The sequence below is a fragment of the Coniosporium apollinis genome, assembly GCF_000281105.1.
Source record: "Coniosporium apollinis CBS 100218 chromosome Unknown supercont1.32, whole genome shotgun sequence".
Taxonomy (NCBI): Eukaryota; Fungi; Ascomycota; class Dothideomycetes; genus Coniosporium; species Coniosporium apollinis.
The window spans coordinates 165512-183112 of NW_006913294.1; the positions used below are offsets into that span (position 1 = coordinate 165512).

The following is a 17601-nucleotide window of genomic DNA, read 5'->3' on the forward strand; positions in this document are numbered from 1 at the left end:
CGCCTTGCATGTCGATGCCACTTTATGCACATGTAACATCAACCACACCCCTCTACATCACCTCCCTAAGATGGCGTCCTCACGCATTTTCATCAAGGGCCTGCCTCCAACCCTGTCAGAGGATGAGTTCAAGAAGCACTTCTCGAAGCAATATGCAATCACCGACGCGAAGCTTATGCCCCACCGCAGGATTGGATACGTCGGGTATAGAACCCCAGAAGAGGCGGCGAAAGCGGTCAAATACTTCAACAAGTCGTTCATACGCATGGCCAAGATCGGCGTGGAGTTGGCTCGTTCGGTAGGAAAATTGGTGCATGAGGATTTGCACACAGAGCTGATTGGGTACTGTCAGGTTGCCGATGAACATCTTGCAAGACCCCAAAACCATACTACGCGCGGCCAAGCTGCGGAGGAGGCTCGCAGCAATGCCAATACGCAGTCTGTACAGGCCAGCGCCAACCCGTTGAAGCGCAAGAGGAGCGAGTCGAAGGACGGGTCGGCGGATGCGAAGCTCCAGGAATATCTGGAGGTCATGCAGCCGCCATCCAAGTCTAAGACATGGGCAAATGAAGACGGCATGAGGCCTGCTGCAGAGACGTCGCTCGATGTGGAGACCCCGCAGGCCGTCGTAGTCGATGAAGTTGAGAGCGATACAGAGTACCAGGTCGTCTCTAAGAGGTCGAAGCGAGTGGATGCGCCTGCAGAGCCTTCCCCTGCCCGAGATATTCGGAAAATTAGCGAGGGTCCTATGGCTGATGAAGCGGCCCCTATGGAGGACCAAGCGACACATGGAGTGCCGCCAGCTGTTGCTGGCGAAGAAAGCCGTGGAGCCACTATGACGCATGATGCAGTGTCCGATGCAGATTGGCTGCGGTCCAGAACGAGCAGGCTGCTTGGTCTGGCGGAAGCTGAAGCAGAAGACGGCGAGGGCTCATCAAAACCCATAAATCAGGAACCTGTCAGTGCCAATTTGGCTATGGAAGAGTCGCCTCCGGCAATGCCATCGGAAGTCCGCGAAGAGAATAGCGATGACGTGGCGGATCATAGCGGGATGGACAGGAAACATCAGGATGATGGTCCTGCAGCAGTTCGTTCGACCGGCCGGTTGTTCCTTCGAAACCTGCCGTACAGCGTTACCGAGGCCGACTTGCGCGTACATTTCATGCCTTTTGGAGATTTGGAAGAGGTAAGACATGTCAATTTCCATTAATTCCTCTTTTAGTCGTCGTGATGAACATCCTGATAGGGACAGCTTATGCATCGCATGTGATGTTACCAGGGAGAGTATTTTAGTAGATGCTTCTCTTCTTCTGAACAGGCACTTCTGTTATAACACATTCTGTGTATGCGCGTATCAGATCCACATTACTGACCGCTTCAAGGTGCATGTCCCTCTCAATCCAGCCTCCGGCACTGCAAAAGGATTTGCCTACGTACAGTTCCACAAACCCGAGGATGCTATTGAGGCACTCAAGCAAATGGACGGCAAGATCTTCCAGGGACGTCTTCTCCATATTCTATATGCGGCAGCCAAGCGAGAAACGAAACTTGACGAATATGCAATCTCGAAGCTGCCGCTCAAGAAACAGAAGCAGATACAGCGAAAGAGCGGGGCCGCATCATCCACCTTTAATTGGAACGCACTGTACATGAGTACCGACGCCGTCATGTCATCAATATCCGACCGCCTTGGGGTGAGCAAGTCTGAGCTGCTGGATCCAACTTCATCCAATGCGGCGGTCAAGCAAGCACATGCAGAAACGCACATTATTCAGGAAACAAAATCGTACTTCGCGCAGAATGGAGTGGACTTGGATTCCTTCAAGAAGCGAGAGAGAGGCGACACTGCCATTCTTATAAAGAATTTCCCCTACGGTACTGAGGCTGAGGAGTTGAGGAAAATGCTCGAGGAGCACGGTCAGGTCCGGAGATTACTAATGCCACCTTCCGGCACTATCGCAATAGTGGAGTTTGCTCAGGCAAATCAAGCACGTTCGGCGTTCAGCGCGTGTGCTTACCGCAAGATGAAAGACTCCATTCTCTTTCTGGAAAGGGCACCAAAAGATCTCTTTACGGGCAACACCGCTTCCACCGCAAAATCAACGACTGCCTCTGCCATCGTCACTTCCGCGCCCAAGCTCTCCACTAGCGAACTCCTGCAGGGTGATACTACTGACGGGATCGTTGACACTACAACGCTTTTCGTCAGAAACCTCAACTTCTCCACCACAACCGAGCGCCTGACCAACGCTTTCAAACCGCTGGACGGGTTCTTGTCTGCGAGGGTCAAAACCAAGCAAGACCCGAAGAAGCCCGGGCAGACGCTCAGCATGGGTTTTGGATTCCTCGAGTTCCGCACGAAAGCCCAAGCCCAAGCAGCGCTCGCAGCGATGGATGGTTACAGTTTAGAGGGCCACAAGCTACTGATCAAGGCTTCACACAAAGGCCTAGATGCTGCAGAAGAACGTCGTAAAGAGGACAGAGCTAAGAGGGCAGCTGCGAGAACCACCAAGATTATCATCAAGAATCTGCCTTTCGAGACTACGAAGAAAGACGTTAGGGCGTTATTCAGTCCTTACGGTCAACTTCGATCCGTTCGAGTGCCGAAGAAATTTGACAGCTCCGCCAGAGGATTTGCCTTCGCCGACTTTGCTACGCCTCGGGAAGCCGAGAATGCCATGGACGCACTGAGCAACACCCATTTGCTCGGCCGCAAGCTCGTCCTCGAATATGCTGCTGCTGATCCGGAAGACGCGGAAGCAGAGCTTGAGAAAATGCAGCAGAAAGCCGGCTCACAAGTCAACAAGATGGCCCTGCAGAAGCTTACCGGTGCGGGTCGTAAGAAATTCAACGCCTCAGCCGCCGAGGAGCTGGATCAACCTTGATGTTCCAAAGTATTGGATTCCAGACTGGCTCGCGCTGACAACGCGACCCTCCCTTGCTTCTGACACCACACCGTGCAGAGTTTTGCTGACCCTTAGATCATATGTCGCCCTTCGATCACTCAGTAGCGAGCACGCTCATTCTGCTGCTTACCTTCCAACGGACTGCCTGCTCAAGGCGTATGAGCCAACTTGTCACAGTTCTCATCATACTCTAGTCCACCCTCGGCGTGGCGCACTTTGCCACCTATGAAGGTTACAAGCTTATCGTTCAAAGTCTCTGGTCGAGTCTGACAGAAAACGCGACTCCTTGTAGCTGAGGTTTGCCGAGGCCGCAAGTCCTGTAAAGAAGTAGTTTACTCGTCGAGTTCTACAAGGTTCTGCGGCATCAAAGCTACTGAGTGTTTAGCACGATTAGGCGTGTCCTCAAGGTATGCAGTCACCTGGCTCATTCCTCAAGCCATGACCTTGTTACGGTAGCGGAGAAAGGTTTCGACCAACACGCTAGCATGATTGCCCTCCAACGTCGGCAACCCTTGCTTGTCATGATCTTGTTACATACACTCAAACTCCCCAGAAACGACATTCTTGAGGCCGCGGATCACTGTCTCGTTGTAGTGGTTCTTGTTAAAATAAAATGAATCTTTGTTTGCTGCCTGTCGTTGTCAGTGCCTGTTGGCATGTCTCAAATGTTGCTAGGTAACTGTCGGAGTTCACGTGCTGCACATCCCTGCGGTAGCCTGGCCGTGTACGCCAGTACCTCCTGGCGCTGACTTGTAGGTCTCTTATAAGCAAGACCCAACCACGCTTACATTCCCTTGCCCTTCATCCCACATTCTCTTTCTGTGTGTAGTCATTCCTTTTACTCCGACCTTTTACGTTCCTTCCTTAGTTTTGATTCTTTTCCAAGCATACTTTCGAACGCTTCAGAACATTCTCATGACAAGCCCCATCATTCTTGCTGCGGCATGCCCTATGCGTTATGGAGCTCCATCATAGCTCCTGTATCGTACCCTCAAATGCGCCAGCGCTGCCAGAGGAGCTCATTGAGGACGTAAAGGCCACTAGTCGTGTCCTACAGGAGCGCTGCGGCAATCGGCAGCACGATATTCTGGATCCCGAACAGTTCGGCTTCAGGAAGCGTGAAGCATCCTCCCCAGTGGAAATCTTTTACCCGGAGAGTCTGCCCTGCTACGATATCCCTGAACCCAACTTAGCGCAGCAGCTTGACAGAAGACCAGATGAGGTTATCGAGAAGAACTCGGCCGTTTTGTGGCAAAACGTGCACAAATGCGACGCGTATCAAAAATACAGGTCGCGGCAGCCCAAGAATTCAGCCGAGCGGGAACAGAAATGGCCAGAACATATGGAAGCTGCTTTCTTTACTGGTAAGCGGGCCGCAGTCATTCGTAACTGTACCAGCAGCTGATCGGCCTTAATAGCTTTGGTGAGATGGCCACCCATCGGGCGCCGCAAGATCATGCACGAGGGTAAGCTTCGTGGAAGGAATGAGCTTATAGCGGACTCGATCGAGAAGTGGACCGGCGAGGCACGTACACGAAAGCAGGTTTCAAGCCACATCCAAGTCCTGAAGCCGTTGTTCAAGGAGCACCCCAAGGGCACGTACTCTTTCTTCAGTCACTGTGCGAGGATACTGACGGCAGCGCAGTCATGAAGCACATGTCTAAGGCGGACTCAGGTTATCCGGGTACCCGTCATCCAATGTCCAATTCCAGCAGATGGTCGCGCAGTCATGTTCATAGACCTTCGACCTCTCAATATGCCCCCGTATCGCAGACTCTACAGCTTCCTCTCTCGTTCAAAGACAGCACTGAGCTCCCACCACCGCTCAACACGCTCAGCTCGAACGCTCCAAGGATGGTGCCGAACGCTTTCGAACCGTTCGACTTCGAAATGTTCGTGCAAGACCGGAACAAGAACCCGCTGCGTACGTTCACGAAGCTTCATAACAACCCTCAGCTCCCCGAAGTGCAGCTTCACAAAGTGAGGCACTGGCAGAAACTGTTCCCTGTGCTTGAATCGACCTTCGCAGACGGCTCAGTGGGGGCGGACACGATCCTTTCTGAAGCTTCGCTGGAGCTCATGACGGATCCGCTGCCAGAAGGATCGGAACTCGGCATCCGGTCAGTCTTCACAAGCAACTACGACCTAGACTCATACGAGAACTTCGAATGTCACACACAAATCTACGACAACGGCACGCAAGTTGACCACAGCAATAGCCGTATCGACTACAATGCTGATGGCTCGAAGAGGTTGGGTAATCTACCTCTTGGAAGCACGTGGTGGGCACATAGGATCGTGGATTTGACTAGACTCCTTCGAGCTGCTAGGAGACGAGACAGCGCAGCAACTCAAGGGACAGCTCACTCTGGAACCTCGGAAGCGTCAAGCAGCCAGATTGAGGAAAAGGTCCGGGAATCGCTCAAAAAGCTGTCCGCTGTGCAGGAGGTCTACGCTCAGCCTAAATGGCAGTACAAACACCAGCGTCTCCTGACCATCTGCTGGAAGTTCCGGCAAGTAAACCGTGGTGAAGCCGGGCAGACCACTTGGCGGAACCTGGTGCTGCCAACGCCTCAGATCGGCGAGGAACTGGAGCATAGAGACCCGTTCAACGTCCCACCCCTCGACTTCGGCAGTGCAACCGCCTCTACCATATCTCAAATCTTCGACCAACCCACTTTCGAACTCGATGCCCTCTCCTCCATGGCAATGGCGGGCGTGTCCGCAGACATGATGGCTGCAAGTCTCGCGCCCGACATGTCCAATCTAGTTTCTGAAGATCAGTTCTCCCACCACAGCCAGCTCCCTCAAGACAATGGCATCGACTTCACAGGTGGTCATATCAATATCCGTATGGAACCAGGCGTGCCCATGGACGGCTACCAGTATACGACGCCCACGATGGGCTACGAGCAGCTGGGCCAGTATGCGCAACCCTGGCCGGTATATGACTCAGTATACGAGCCAAGAGGTATGGACGGGCAGGGCTATCTAGATGGGCCAGAGCAGATGAAGGATGAGGGTATCGTGCAGTCTATTGAAGCCATGGGGGATCCATGGGCCGGGGTGAGGGGCGTAGGCGGTTGAGGTGACCGGCCTAAGGGCCAACTGAGCAGGATTTGTACGACTAGAGATAATGACAATGATGGTGTTGGGTCGACTTGCCATTTACTTCGTTGTTTGCTGCATTCGTTGTTCGCTACGTGAACTAAACGCACTATCATTGTGCACACCACACTCCTAATGCTTACGAGCTTCGGCTGCATGAGGAGAACTCGGACGGCTGCAGGGGGATGTGCGATGCCGTCCTCGTCCCGTTCCTGACCCGGGACCCGAACTCTGAGGCCGGCCAATTGCGGGGTTAGGTTTCTGCACAACATCAGCAGGGGTCAGCGTCTTCCGCTGAAGGACTAGAGGTCGCAGTGCCGTCGTCAGCATCCTCCAACCCGTTCACAACAACCCGAACCTCTCGTGGGATCCGAGTTGGCAATCTCTAGAAGAATCACTGGCAGAGTCCGCCATGTTGCTCGGGGCTCGGCCTCACGATTTCGGCGAGGGCTGAGGGCCAGCCCCGAAGTCCGGACGGAATGTGTGCCCATGGTTGGGGACCCGAATGTCGTATATTTGGACACAACGAATATAAATGGAGCGCCTGGCTGTTGACGGCCTGGTGACGGTCGACTTCTACTACAAGAGCATCTCATAACACCAAAGAGCATCTCCCAACACCTAAAGCACCTCTGTGTACTGCCAATATGGCCGGAAACATCACCTTCGACGGTATGGGATTTATGCGGATGAGCCGAATGGCCTGCAAGCGGTGCTCTTTCTAACGGCTGTACAGACTATCTCGGCCTCACCGCCGCTTGCTTCGAGTGGGCAGACAGCTATGATTCCAAGGTCCGCAATACATCTCCTACTACTTACAGAACACGGCGCTGACAACGGCAACAGGACTGGGACAGGCTACGCAAGTGCATCGCCCCAGAGCTCAGGGTCAGTAACCACGCATGCTCAACCCAGCCCTACACCCCGCTTACCCTCTCCCCCTAGATCGACTACCGCTCCTTCCTCGACAAGATCTGGGAAGCCATGCCGGCGGACGACTTCCTCGCCATGATCAGCTCCAAAGCGGTGCTCGGCGACAAGACGCTCAAGACGCAGCACTTCATCGGCGGGACCAAGTGGGAGAAGGTCAACGACACCGAGGCCATCGGCTGGCACCAGCTGCGAGTGCCGCACCAGAAATACAAGGACGAGAGCATGAAGGAGGTTCTGGTCAAGGGCCACGCGCACAGCACCAACCAGCACTGGTACAAGAAGGTCGATGGCGTGTGGAAGTTTGCAGGGCTTTGCCCGGACATCAGGTGGTTCGAGTATGACTTTGACAAGGTGTTTGCGAGCGGGAGGGAGGCGTTTGGGGAGGATGCGCAGGCGGAGCAGGCGGAAGGAGTCGGGGCGCAGGCTGAGGGGATCCCACCGTCCAACGAGGAGATCGAGGTCAAGGCGTAGAGTCGGAAACAGCCTGGATGGGTATGGTGATGGCGCATTGGTCGGTATGGGTGTTAGTATGAGGGATCAAAATTGCCCCTTCAGGTTGCTATGCTGGATACGGTGGAACGGCTTCCCGGAGTGCCTACTGCTCGATCTCGTCTGTTTTTATCTATTCCGTCAACCTGAAGGCACTACTGTCTACCTTGACAACGAACCTACAATACAACTGCATGAAGCTATCGGCATGTGAACGACCTTCCTATTGCGCGCTGCAGCTGCTATTGTTAGCAAGATCGGATTGGATCGGCTTCCGGCCGGTGGCTTGTTCAAGGTTCATGCCGGTCAGTGCCACGGCGTGGGGGAGCATGGGGGAGCATGGCCTGCACCTTTGCTGCCTGTCGGGTGTTTAAGGCAGTTAACGCGTCCTCAATTCAATACTACCTGCCCTTGTCAATCAACCCCACTACCGTGTACGGCGGACACCCAAGTTTAGACGACAATTAACTTACACCCACAAACCGCCGAGTTGCATCCTGCCAGGCCACCTTCGTCCCAGCCATCAGGAGAGGTTCCTCGGCTAGCGGCACATGACTGGGCGGCTAGTCCCCATCCTCACATGGACTAACGGTTTAGCGACCGAAGTAAGGCTTTCATCACTCTCACTCGGCCACACGAGCGCAACCCCTCCTCTGCATCCACCATCCACAGTTGCCCATCCACATCCACTGCTTTCCATCCGTACCATCTTCCCTCTCCCTCTCCATCCTCCTCTTGTTCTCCCTTTGCGTGCGGGTGTTTGCGTTTCCTGCTTTGTCTTCGGCTGCAAGTCCACTTCACCTCCAGCTCTGCTTCGTCATCTGGTGAGTACCAAGGCCACCTTTTCCTTCATTATGCGCCTGCAGCCGCGCTTCTCGCGCGAACAGAGCCTCATCCGGAGCCCCGCGGCTGCGCAGAAAAATTCCTCTCTTCGTCTTCGCATCTCCATCGAACAGCTATGCGCTCAGCGACACGCTGGCGACTTCACTACGGTTCGCGGTCACTCGATCCTCGACGTCGCATCAACACCGCGCATCACACAGTTTCACCGTGCGCTCATCACTCTCCTCGGCATCGCCATCTGCGAATGCATCATCAGCTGCTTCACAGTCGTTCCCACAACCTCACTGACTCGAGCGTGTGACTTGTCGCGTGCCGCCTTGCTGACTCCCATCTCAGATTAGCGAGTGACCTGTTCTGCTGCATCGAGCGTTTTCGCAAACGGCCATTCATTCACGAGGAGCAAGTGCGCCCTGGACTTCGCCATCATTACGGTGTTAGCTCGGATATCCTGGTTCCGTCGTCCATCCACCTTGCGCCTGCCTAGGTTGACCTTAGTCTCTCTATTCGGCGCATACGGCATCCTTCGATTGTTCGATTGTTCGATTGTACTCTTGACAGCTGAACTTCTCACATCGGGTATCCATCGGCGAGCATTAATATCTGGTTTACCACAAGCTGTATGTTATCCCACATCGACATCCCCTCAAGGATCCAAGCCACGTGGCTGACAATGCGTCACTGCAGCCTAGGTTACTGAACGCCAAGTCACCTTCAGAGCTCCTTCGATTTCTAGCGATTTTCCGACGACCGAACCATCTTGTTGAGCGACGAGCATAGATCGGATTCAATTCAATACAGTCAGAATGAGTTTCCAAAATTACGACGCTTTCCAGGGCCAACAGGGCGGCGAGGACACCGGCACTCCTGGCGGAGCTGGTGGTCAACAGCAACAAGGCATGGGCCAGCCGATTGAGAGCACCGCCGGGCAATACCAGGGTGGCAACATGGGAGGCGTTCCAGGCGGACCGCAGGGTGGTGATTCTAAGACAACCCTCTGGTATGTTACTTAGCTTTGCTTGAGACATCATCCTGGCTTATGCGCCGTCTCCTTTGAGGACAACCTCTGCCATTCGCTGCAAGTTGAAGATACCCCGCTAACAAGCCTTGGTAGGATGGGCGAACTGGAGCCCTGGATCGACGAGAATTTCGTTCGCACCGTTTGGTTCGGTATGGGCGAGCAAGTCAACGTGAAGATGATTCGTGACAAGTTTTCTGGGTCAGTTGCGTCATTCCTATTGTGGGGACATCTAATCTGACCGCTCCCAGAAGCAATGCCGGATACTGTTTCGTCGATTTCTCCACCCCTGAGGGAGCTGCCAAGGCTCTGACTCTGAATGGTCAGCTCATTCCGAACTCGAATCGTCCCTTCAAGCTCAACTGGGCTTCCGGCGGTGGTCTTGCGGACCGCAGCCGCGATGACCGTGGCCCGGAGTACTCCATCTTTGTCGGAGATCTTGGTCCAGAGGTCAACGAGTACGTCCTGGTCTCTCTGTTCCAGGGCAAGTATCCGTCCTGCAAGTCTGCCAAAATCATGTCCGACCCTATCAGCGGCATGTCGCGCGGTTACGGATTTGTCCGATTTGCCGACGAGGGAGACCAGCAGCGCGCTTTGACCGAGATGCAAGGCGTCTATTGCGGCAATCGGCCTATGCGCATCTCCACCGCCACACCGAAGAACAAGGCCGGTGGTCCTGGTGGACCTGGCGGCATGGGTGGCATGCAGGGCGGCGCCGCCGGTGGGCCCGTTGGAATGTACGGCATGGGCGCTCCTCCAATGGGCTACTACGGCTCGCCTCAGCCCATGAACCAGTTCACGGACCCAAACAACACGACAGTCTTTGTTGGTGGTCTGTCCGGCTATGTCACCGAGGACGAGCTCCGGTCCTTTTTCCAGGGCTTCGGCGAGATCACCTACGTGAAGATCCCTCCAGGCAAGGGCTGCGGTTTCGTCCAGTTCGTCCAACGGCACGCCGCGGAGATGGCCATCAACCAGATGCAAGGCTATCCCATCGGCAACTCGCGCGTCCGACTTAGCTGGGGCCGCAGCCAGAACAACTCCGGTCCTGCTGGCACCCCTTACCGTCCTGCCCCACCGCCACCTGTCTATCCCTCCATGGGCATGCCACCCCAGCACTACGGCAATTATGCGCCTATGAAGGTAGGATCATTCACCCGTGCCGTGAACACGTTTCACTAACACTATCACAGTAAGCGTCTTCCATCTCCGTCGAGTTTTTCAGCGGGAGTTTGTCGTGCATTCACGGTCTTACGAAGCGGGTGACCTATTCAACGACTCATTGCTATTGCATGTCATGACATGGCTTCCTCCCCTTTGTCTTCTCCTTCAAATTGCGTTCGGTTTGCTTTCCGCCACCTCGGGTGATGGGCAATCCGAAGACAAAAAGTTGCATTTTACGAGTTCGACTCCCCCCTGGCTTTGCGATCTTTTCGGTTCTGGTGTGCGTAGAAAAGATTGCTCTTTGTACAACATTAGCTGCTGCTTCATCGAGACGGTTGTTGCATTCTTTTCTTCTCGTGGAGCCTCTTGAAGTCACTTCAGATTGTAGCTAGGTAGTCTCTCTTTGGAGATTGCGGTCGGGGGTTTGACACTTGCATGCGTGCTCTTGCATCTTGATGCTTCTTTCGATTAACACCTTACTGGTGTCACTTTAGCAATTGATGCTTGCTTCTTACATGCTTTGCTTCCGTCGTGCTTGATGTTCTTACAGCATGCCTTGCATCCGCTTCCGCAATTTTCTGCTTTGAATGACTCAATCGCATCGCGCCTTCGCCTTACATGTCAGCTCGGTATACTTGCGAATTTGCGCCAGCGTGTGGATTGCTCAGCGTTCCAGAATTTCCAGCAATATCTCGATCGACCACGCAAATTCAGTACACCACAGCAAGAGCATCGACTAATTCAACCTCTACGCGCAGTCCCTACGCGATGCACATGCGCGGGCCGCCGATGCATCACGCATTCCTACCGCGCCGCTTCCCGCCTGTCGAGTTCCGACCTCCAATAACGCCGCTCTCCCCCACCGCGCCGGGAGATGTGCTTGTCGGCCAGATGGAGCGGCTCGATATTGACCGGCACCAGGGATATGGTGGTCGAGAAGAGAGTAATCGGGGAGGACGCGTTGAAGCGTTCGAGCAATAGCGCTGATGTTCTTGGTTTCCTGCCGCTGCGCTCCATTCTTACCCACCTGAACCGTTCAAGCTACTTTACCGGTTTCCTGGGGAGGCTGAGCGTTGGAACAGCTTGCCCGTTTCCCTTGATCTTTTCTCTGCGCATTAGGCCTATGCCCTGCCGTTAGATAGAGGAGGCAGTCTGGCACGGTGCCATGTGGCACTGACTCTGCTGTCAATCTTGTTCGTCTGTAATGTGTACTCACTAGTTGGGGTAGATGTACATAACTGCACAATTAGAGTCTCGGGTTGGCATGAGAAACGGAGCGCTTGAACTTCAAACGTCGCGGCTAAATACCATCTCTCTCTCGTTGTAGCTCTTGCAGGACAAGAGCTGATTTGAACAGTACAGGGTAGTCTACCGGGACTTGTATGGTCTCATTCTGGATCCCAATCTCCCTCTTGGCCGAGTAAAATCAAGTTCCTATACCCTGAAGTGCTGGTGCAAGACCGATTAGTTCCAACATCACACCAGCATTTGGAGCCCCTTCTTATGCGTAGGTTAATGAAGCGCTTAAACGAGTAGCAGTCGGGTATATCCAAGTAATGATTTCATCAACCCGCTCCACAAAAGCCGAAAGTCGTAGGCATAGCGTCGTAATGATAGCAAGCGTCCGCCAAAGGTATCCCAAGCCATCCCTACCCCGTGCCTTTCACCCAGACGTGGTCCAAACTCCTCATGCATACCTGCCGTCCAGATACCCGTAAAATCAGGCCTAAACCCCAGCCCCCCAGATCCTCAACCCATTGCGCCCCCCTTTCCCTGCCACAACATTAACCTCAAACCCCCCTATGATCTCTCCCTCTTCCACCCCCTCAGCACCTCCCACAGTCCCTTCGCGCATTCCTCCTTGGCCCGCTTCTTCCCAAACACGTGCCGGATCGGCGCGATGCCTTGCAAGCTCGGCTCGCGGCCGATGTAGGCCGCACCGCTCCAGAAACCGGGCACGTCTGTGCTGTTCGTAAGGCGGTATTCGGGAGTGAGCAGGCCGAGCGAGGCGCAGAGGTTGTTCACGAGGGGGCCGTAGGAGGAGGCGTCAGTGGGTGGGGATATTGAGGAGGCGGAAGGGTTAGAGGGGGCGGGGCCGGTGGCGTCGGTGTTGTTGTTGTTGTTGCTTGTGCTGGTGTCGGCGTTTGCGGCGGGAGGATCGCTAGCCCGGACAGCGGCGGTAGCAGTAGCGGCGTCGTTAGTGCTGTTGTTGGCGTTGGCATTGCTATCACTGGGGGCGCTCCCTTGAACGGCACCGAGGATGGGACTAGCGACCTTGGCCTTTTTCCGCGGCGGCTCCGCCTCGCTCAGGTGGCCGTTCTGACGCAACCACTCCACAGCCTCGCGAGCCGAGTTCGCGCGTGCGGTTTTCTTGGATGTGAAGATTGTCAAGAGCGAGCCGAAGGTGCGTGGGCCTTGGGCGTCATCGATCAGAGAGTCGATCGAGCAGGCACCGGTGGAGAGCGGTGGATTTAGGGTGCAGGTGCATGCGAAGCGCTGGCCGAGGGCGTATTCTTGGTAGACGGGCTGGGGTGTTTGGGTCGCGGCGCAGAATTCTGTGATAACGTTTGTTAGCTAGGTGGTTCGTGACTGTGAAGCTGCGACCGCTTTGATCTCAAGGCCTATCTTTGCTGCTGGGAGAAGGACGACAGCAGCACTCACCGAGCAGCAATCCAATCCAAGGCTTCCCCGTCGCCGGATCAAACAGCTCGTTTTCTCTTCCACCACCAGCAACAGCAGCAGCGCCCTCTCCCTGAACACCGGCTCCGCAGAAAGCCACCCCATTCCTGTTCTGCAGCTCCTTCAACATCTCCAACCCCCTCTCACAAGCCGCCTCTTTAGCCTCCTTCTTGCTCCCCCACGGCCCCTCCTCCTCAACCACCCTCCCCGCAACCTCAAGCCTAAACCCAAACTGCTGACCCCCAAGCACCTCGGGGAACTCAAACGACGGCACAACGCCCCTCGCCTGACACAGCTGGTGAAACGCAATCGTATGTTCCGTGGTCCGTGATTTCCCAATCGGGATCAAGGTCTGCGGTTCCGCCGCCACGCCGCGGCTGCCGTTGCTGCCATTTGAGATATTCGACAGCTTCGGAGCTGTCCGGTTGCGGCGCGCGGCTAGCTCGGCGTCGATTTGGGCGCGTTGTTCGGCGTGCTGGCGCTCGAATTCTTCGATGCTGAAGACGTTCGCGGGGCCCGTACTTGACGGGGCCGGGGGTTCGTTTTCCTTTGAGGGGTGCTCGAGAGCTAGGGCGGAGGCCATGGTTTGGGTGAATCTGGCTACAGAGGTCGGGCTGGCGGTGGGGGAGGAGGAGGGGACGAGGAGATGGTTTAGCAGGTCCATTGTTTGTGTGTGGAGGGGTTAATGCAGGTATGCGGGACGCGACGCGTTGAAGTGGGGTCCGGTTCAGACAATGAAGTCTTGAATAAAGATTGAGAACACAGCTATAAGGATTCAGACGGTTGTGAGGTATTTAGAAAGGATGAAGCGTTTCGGGCGCTGGGTATATATGAACCGTTTGATCAGATGGCGGCCTAGCTTCACATGCTTCACTCGTGCATCGTTCGTGGTGAAGCGTGATGTGTGTTGGACCATATTCAGTCGTCGATCCTTGAAGCTCAACTGCTGAGTACTGAAAGGCCTGGCTACTGCTCCCTGGCCGTGGATTCCTGAACGCAATGTGTGACCCTTCGCCCAGCTTGACCCTCTCTCAATCATGAGTGTTTGACAAAGAGATATTGCTGAGCATCGCTGCACTAGCTTGCTCACTCTTAGTTACATCCATCTATATCTGTCCACAGCATGACCTAACCCCAATCTCCAACTGCTTCAGGAGCGGGTCGATCGTGGGATTGCCATCTGCACTCTTCCGCCCGAATCCTCCGACCGAACGATCGAGCTTAGACTAGTTCGAGCGCGCGGAGTGTGTCGCCGTACGATAGGCAACGACTTGCTGCGACACTCATACTTCCTCGTCTTCATCTCCATACCCCTTTAACAGATCCTCTTCTCCTTCATTCTCCCCCGCCTGCACCACAACCTTCTCGATAAGCTGCAATGTCGCCCTCAGCGGCAACCCCACCACATTATCAAATGTCCCCTCAATCCGCTCCACCAGTATGCTTCCCATCCCCTGGATCCCGTACCCGCCCGCCTTGTCCGCCCCCTCTCGCGTCTTCACATACGACAAGATCAAATCGTCCGTCACGGCCGCGTCGAATCTCACCGACGTCTCCTCAACACACGTCTCGAGTGCATAGCCGGGATCCTTGGCGCTCTCCAAGGGCGCCATAACCGCCACGGCGGTGAATACTTTGTGTACCCCACCGTCCCGCAACAGTTTCAGCATCGCGATATGCTCCTTCTCACTGCGCGGCTTCTCAAGGATGTCCCCCAGGTGGCTGACGACGATAGTATCAGCAGCTATAATGAGCGCCGGCTCCTGACCGCCCGAGGAGTTATCTATCTCTTTCGCATAGACGGCCAGCGCCTTCTGCGTCGCGGTCTGCAGCACGTATTCGAACGGCGTAAGGGACTTGGGGAGGTTCTCCGCAAAGCTCGAGGGGATGATGGCGAGGTTTGTGAGGCCGAGGTGGGCGAGGATCTGTTTTCGACGCGGAGAGCTGGAGGCGAGGATTACGCGTTTGCCGCGGAGGATGTTTAGGGCTGGGAGGTCGAGGGGGAGCGGTGCGCGGGGGACGGGCGTGCGTGGAGGGGCGGGCGCGCCCATTGCTACGGGGGCGGGCTGGGTGGTGGAATCATAGGAGGGCGGAGGATCCATGGGTGTCTTGGTATCGGCCATGGCGATCGTCTAATCGTAGTTTGGAGATTCTGTTGGAGTTGTACTGAGAGTAGTTATTGTTCGAGCGAGGCAATTCGGAGCATTGAGATGCCAAGACTTCGATCTATCCGCCAACAGCTTATCTCTTATCGCTCGTCTGAACTTCTCACCGCCCGCTTTTCCCATATTGTCGTCGGCGCAGTGCTCGAGTAGAGCCTCATCTCCGACACGGCTTCCATAGTCCATGCTTGAATCCGTCCGTTGCTTTGTCAGGAACGGCATCCGGCTGCACAATCAGTAGTACGTCCGTAAGGCGCGCGTCCGTCCAGAATCACATTTGTAACACCATCTTGGACCCCACCAACCCGCATTCTGGTCGTACCGAGGCTTCCCAGTAGAACTGCTCGATGACACCAGCCAGCCAACACGATTGGAGGTAGGGCAGCGCTCCAGCCAGGTACAAGCGTGTTCGCCGGAGGTATTTACCCAGCGTTTGTCAGCTCGGCCCCGGTGGAGCTCCCTCTTGCAGCGCCCAGCTCCGTCGTTCGGCGGGGATTTTTCAGGTTGTGTGCATATGATGCAATATATGATCATCAGCCGGTAGCTCCCTAGTTCTGATCTCTGTTTCTGTCCTTCACTCCTCACTCAATCACTCTCATATCGTAGCTTCACTGGTCTATTCTCCCTTGACCAGTTCATTCCATTACATCAATCCCACGCCCATCCGTACACCCCCGCGCCCCTCCACCACCGCCAAAATGGTCCAAAACAAAGGCCTCATCTTCAAGGAGATCCCCACCAAGTTTCCCGAACCAGGCAAACACCTCGTAATCGAAGCCCGCGAGTTCGACCCCGAACAGTCCCCCCCATCCGGCGGCATCACCACGAAAAACTACTACGTCTCTTTCGACCCGTACCAGCGAGGTCGGATGCGGGATCCGAGCATCAAATCCTACGCGCCGCCCTTCACGCTCGGCGAACCCATCACCAACCGCGCCATCTGCAAAGTCCTGAAGAGCGACAACGACAAGTTCAAGCCAGGCGATGTGATTATCGGCCAGGACAGCATCGGGACGGAGGAGTACAGCGCTTTGCCCAAGGATGTTACCGAGCGCGCGAGGAAGCTCGAGAACCCGTATAACCTCGACCCCAAGGTCTTCCTCGGTGCGCTGGGCATGCCGGGCTTGACGGCGTACTCGAGCTTTTACGAGATCGGGGCCCCGAAGAAGGGAGAGACGATCTTCATATCGGCGGCGAGTGGCGCGGTGGGACAGCTTGTGGGGCAGTTGGCGAAGCATGAGGGGCTGAAGGTTATTGGGAGCGTGGGTGATGATAAGAAGTTGGACTTCTGTATCAACGAGTTGGGATTCGATGGCGGGTTCAACTACAAGAAGGAGAAGCCGAGTGAGGCGCTCAAAAGGTTGTGCCCGAATGGCATAGACATCTATTATGAGAACGTGGGTGGGGAACAGCTCGAAGCGGCGATCAACGCCTTGAATACCTTCGGCAGGATAAGTATGTCGATGCTACTCCGCACTACCAGGACTGAGGATTGCGAAGGGCGAGGTGTCAAGTCGCTAATATTTTTGCAGTCGCCTGCGGCATGATCTCCCAATACAACATTCCCCCCTCCGAGGCCTACCCGATCAAGAACCTCATGCAGTTCGTGGCCAAGCGCCTCAAGATGCAAGGCTTCATTGTTGGCGACGAAGGCATGGGCCCGAAGTACTGGATCGAGCACCAGAAGAACGTGCAGAAGTGGATCGCCGATGGCAGCTTCAAGGCCAAGATGAGCGTTACCGATGGCATTGATCATGCGGCAGAGGGGTTCGTGGGTATGCTCAAGGGTGAGAACTTCGGAAAGGCGGTGCTGAAGATTGCGGATCTGGAGGAGGTGAGTGCTTGATGTCTGGGTGTTGCTGAGGCTAGGGATATGCTGACTGTGACAGTGAGACCGACAAAGGGAGGTCGATGATGTAGGATTGCAGATGTGTTGGATCAGTTTGCGCCAGAGTACATTCTGGAAAGTTGACAAGGTCCCTTAATGTGGGTAATAGGATCTTTTGATTACGTGTGTGTTGGACATTGTAGTACGTCTGAAGGGGGCACTCTCGCCTACAAAAGTAATCACGAACATTAGCGGACCTACCGACGCAACTGATCTTTCAACAACTGAAGTTTGTATTCGAGTGCTCCGTAATGATCCGAGGCAGGCGACCAGCATGTATGGAGGCCTTGGAAGTCAGGCCACAATCTCTATCGTTCAACCGCATGGACACGCCTTCGGCACTCAATAGCCCTTGAACCCCCATTTTCCACACCCAGCAAAACTCACGGCTGCAACAAGTGAAATGTCTTCATC

At 55.0% G+C, this 17601-nt stretch overlaps 8 protein-coding genes across 8 annotated transcripts; 6 read left to right on the forward strand and 2 right to left on the reverse strand.

Annotated features, from left to right (window-relative positions):
* Nucleotides 1–70: 70 nt before the first annotated feature.
* Nucleotides 71–2885, forward strand: W97_06388 (uncharacterized protein; the record flags this gene model as incomplete). Its single annotated transcript, XM_007784262.1, has 3 exons — nucleotides 71–298; nucleotides 353–1186; nucleotides 1383–2885. 3 exons carry the CDS (start codon nucleotides 71–73, stop codon nucleotides 2883–2885), a joined length of 2565 nt encoding a protein of 854 aa, XP_007782452.1.
* A 979-nt stretch (nucleotides 2886–3864) lies between these two features.
* Nucleotides 3865–4557, forward strand: W97_06389 (uncharacterized protein; the record flags this gene model as incomplete). The annotated part of the gene is made up of 2 exons (XM_007784263.1): nucleotides 3865–4270; nucleotides 4325–4557. The coding sequence occupies 2 exons, from the start codon at nucleotides 3865–3867 to the stop codon at nucleotides 4555–4557; spliced, it is 639 nt and encodes a 212-aa protein (XP_007782453.1).
* A 203-nt stretch (nucleotides 4558–4760) lies between these two features.
* W97_06390 (uncharacterized protein) lies at nucleotides 4761–5993 on the forward strand (the record flags this gene model as incomplete). Its single annotated transcript, XM_007784264.1, has 1 exon — nucleotides 4761–5993. One exon carries the CDS (start codon nucleotides 4761–4763, stop codon nucleotides 5991–5993), a length of 1233 nt encoding a protein of 410 aa, XP_007782454.1.
* Nucleotides 5994–6661: 668 nt separating this feature from the next.
* Nucleotides 6662–7418, forward strand: W97_06391 (scytalone dehydratase; the record flags this gene model as incomplete). Its single annotated transcript, XM_007784265.1, has 4 exons — nucleotides 6662–6686; nucleotides 6751–6806; nucleotides 6861–6902; nucleotides 6960–7418. The coding sequence occupies 4 exons, from the start codon at nucleotides 6662–6664 to the stop codon at nucleotides 7416–7418; spliced, it is 582 nt and encodes a 193-aa protein (XP_007782455.1).
* A 1664-nt stretch (nucleotides 7419–9082) lies between these two features.
* W97_06392 (uncharacterized protein) lies at nucleotides 9083–10476 on the forward strand (the record flags this gene model as incomplete). Its single annotated transcript, XM_007784266.1, has 3 exons — nucleotides 9083–9276; nucleotides 9391–9495; nucleotides 9546–10476. 3 exons carry the CDS (start codon nucleotides 9083–9085, stop codon nucleotides 10474–10476), a joined length of 1230 nt encoding a protein of 409 aa, XP_007782456.1.
* A 1782-nt stretch (nucleotides 10477–12258) lies between these two features.
* On the reverse strand, nucleotides 12259–13801 carry W97_06393 (uncharacterized protein; the record flags this gene model as incomplete). Its single annotated transcript, XM_007784267.1, has 2 exons — nucleotides 12259–13013; nucleotides 13120–13801. 2 exons carry the CDS (start codon nucleotides 13799–13801, stop codon nucleotides 12259–12261), a joined length of 1437 nt encoding a protein of 478 aa, XP_007782457.1.
* A 619-nt stretch (nucleotides 13802–14420) lies between these two features.
* On the reverse strand, nucleotides 14421–15260 carry W97_06394 (uncharacterized protein; the record flags this gene model as incomplete). The annotated part of the gene is made up of 1 exon (XM_007784268.1): nucleotides 14421–15260. One exon carries the CDS (start codon nucleotides 15258–15260, stop codon nucleotides 14421–14423), a length of 840 nt encoding a protein of 279 aa, XP_007782458.1.
* A 737-nt stretch (nucleotides 15261–15997) lies between these two features.
* On the forward strand, nucleotides 15998–17145 carry W97_06395 (uncharacterized protein; the record flags this gene model as incomplete). Its single annotated transcript, XM_007784269.1, has 2 exons — nucleotides 15998–16754; nucleotides 16832–17145. 2 exons carry the CDS (start codon nucleotides 15998–16000, stop codon nucleotides 17143–17145), a joined length of 1071 nt encoding a protein of 356 aa, XP_007782459.1.
* Nucleotides 17146–17601: the final 456 nt, after the last annotated feature.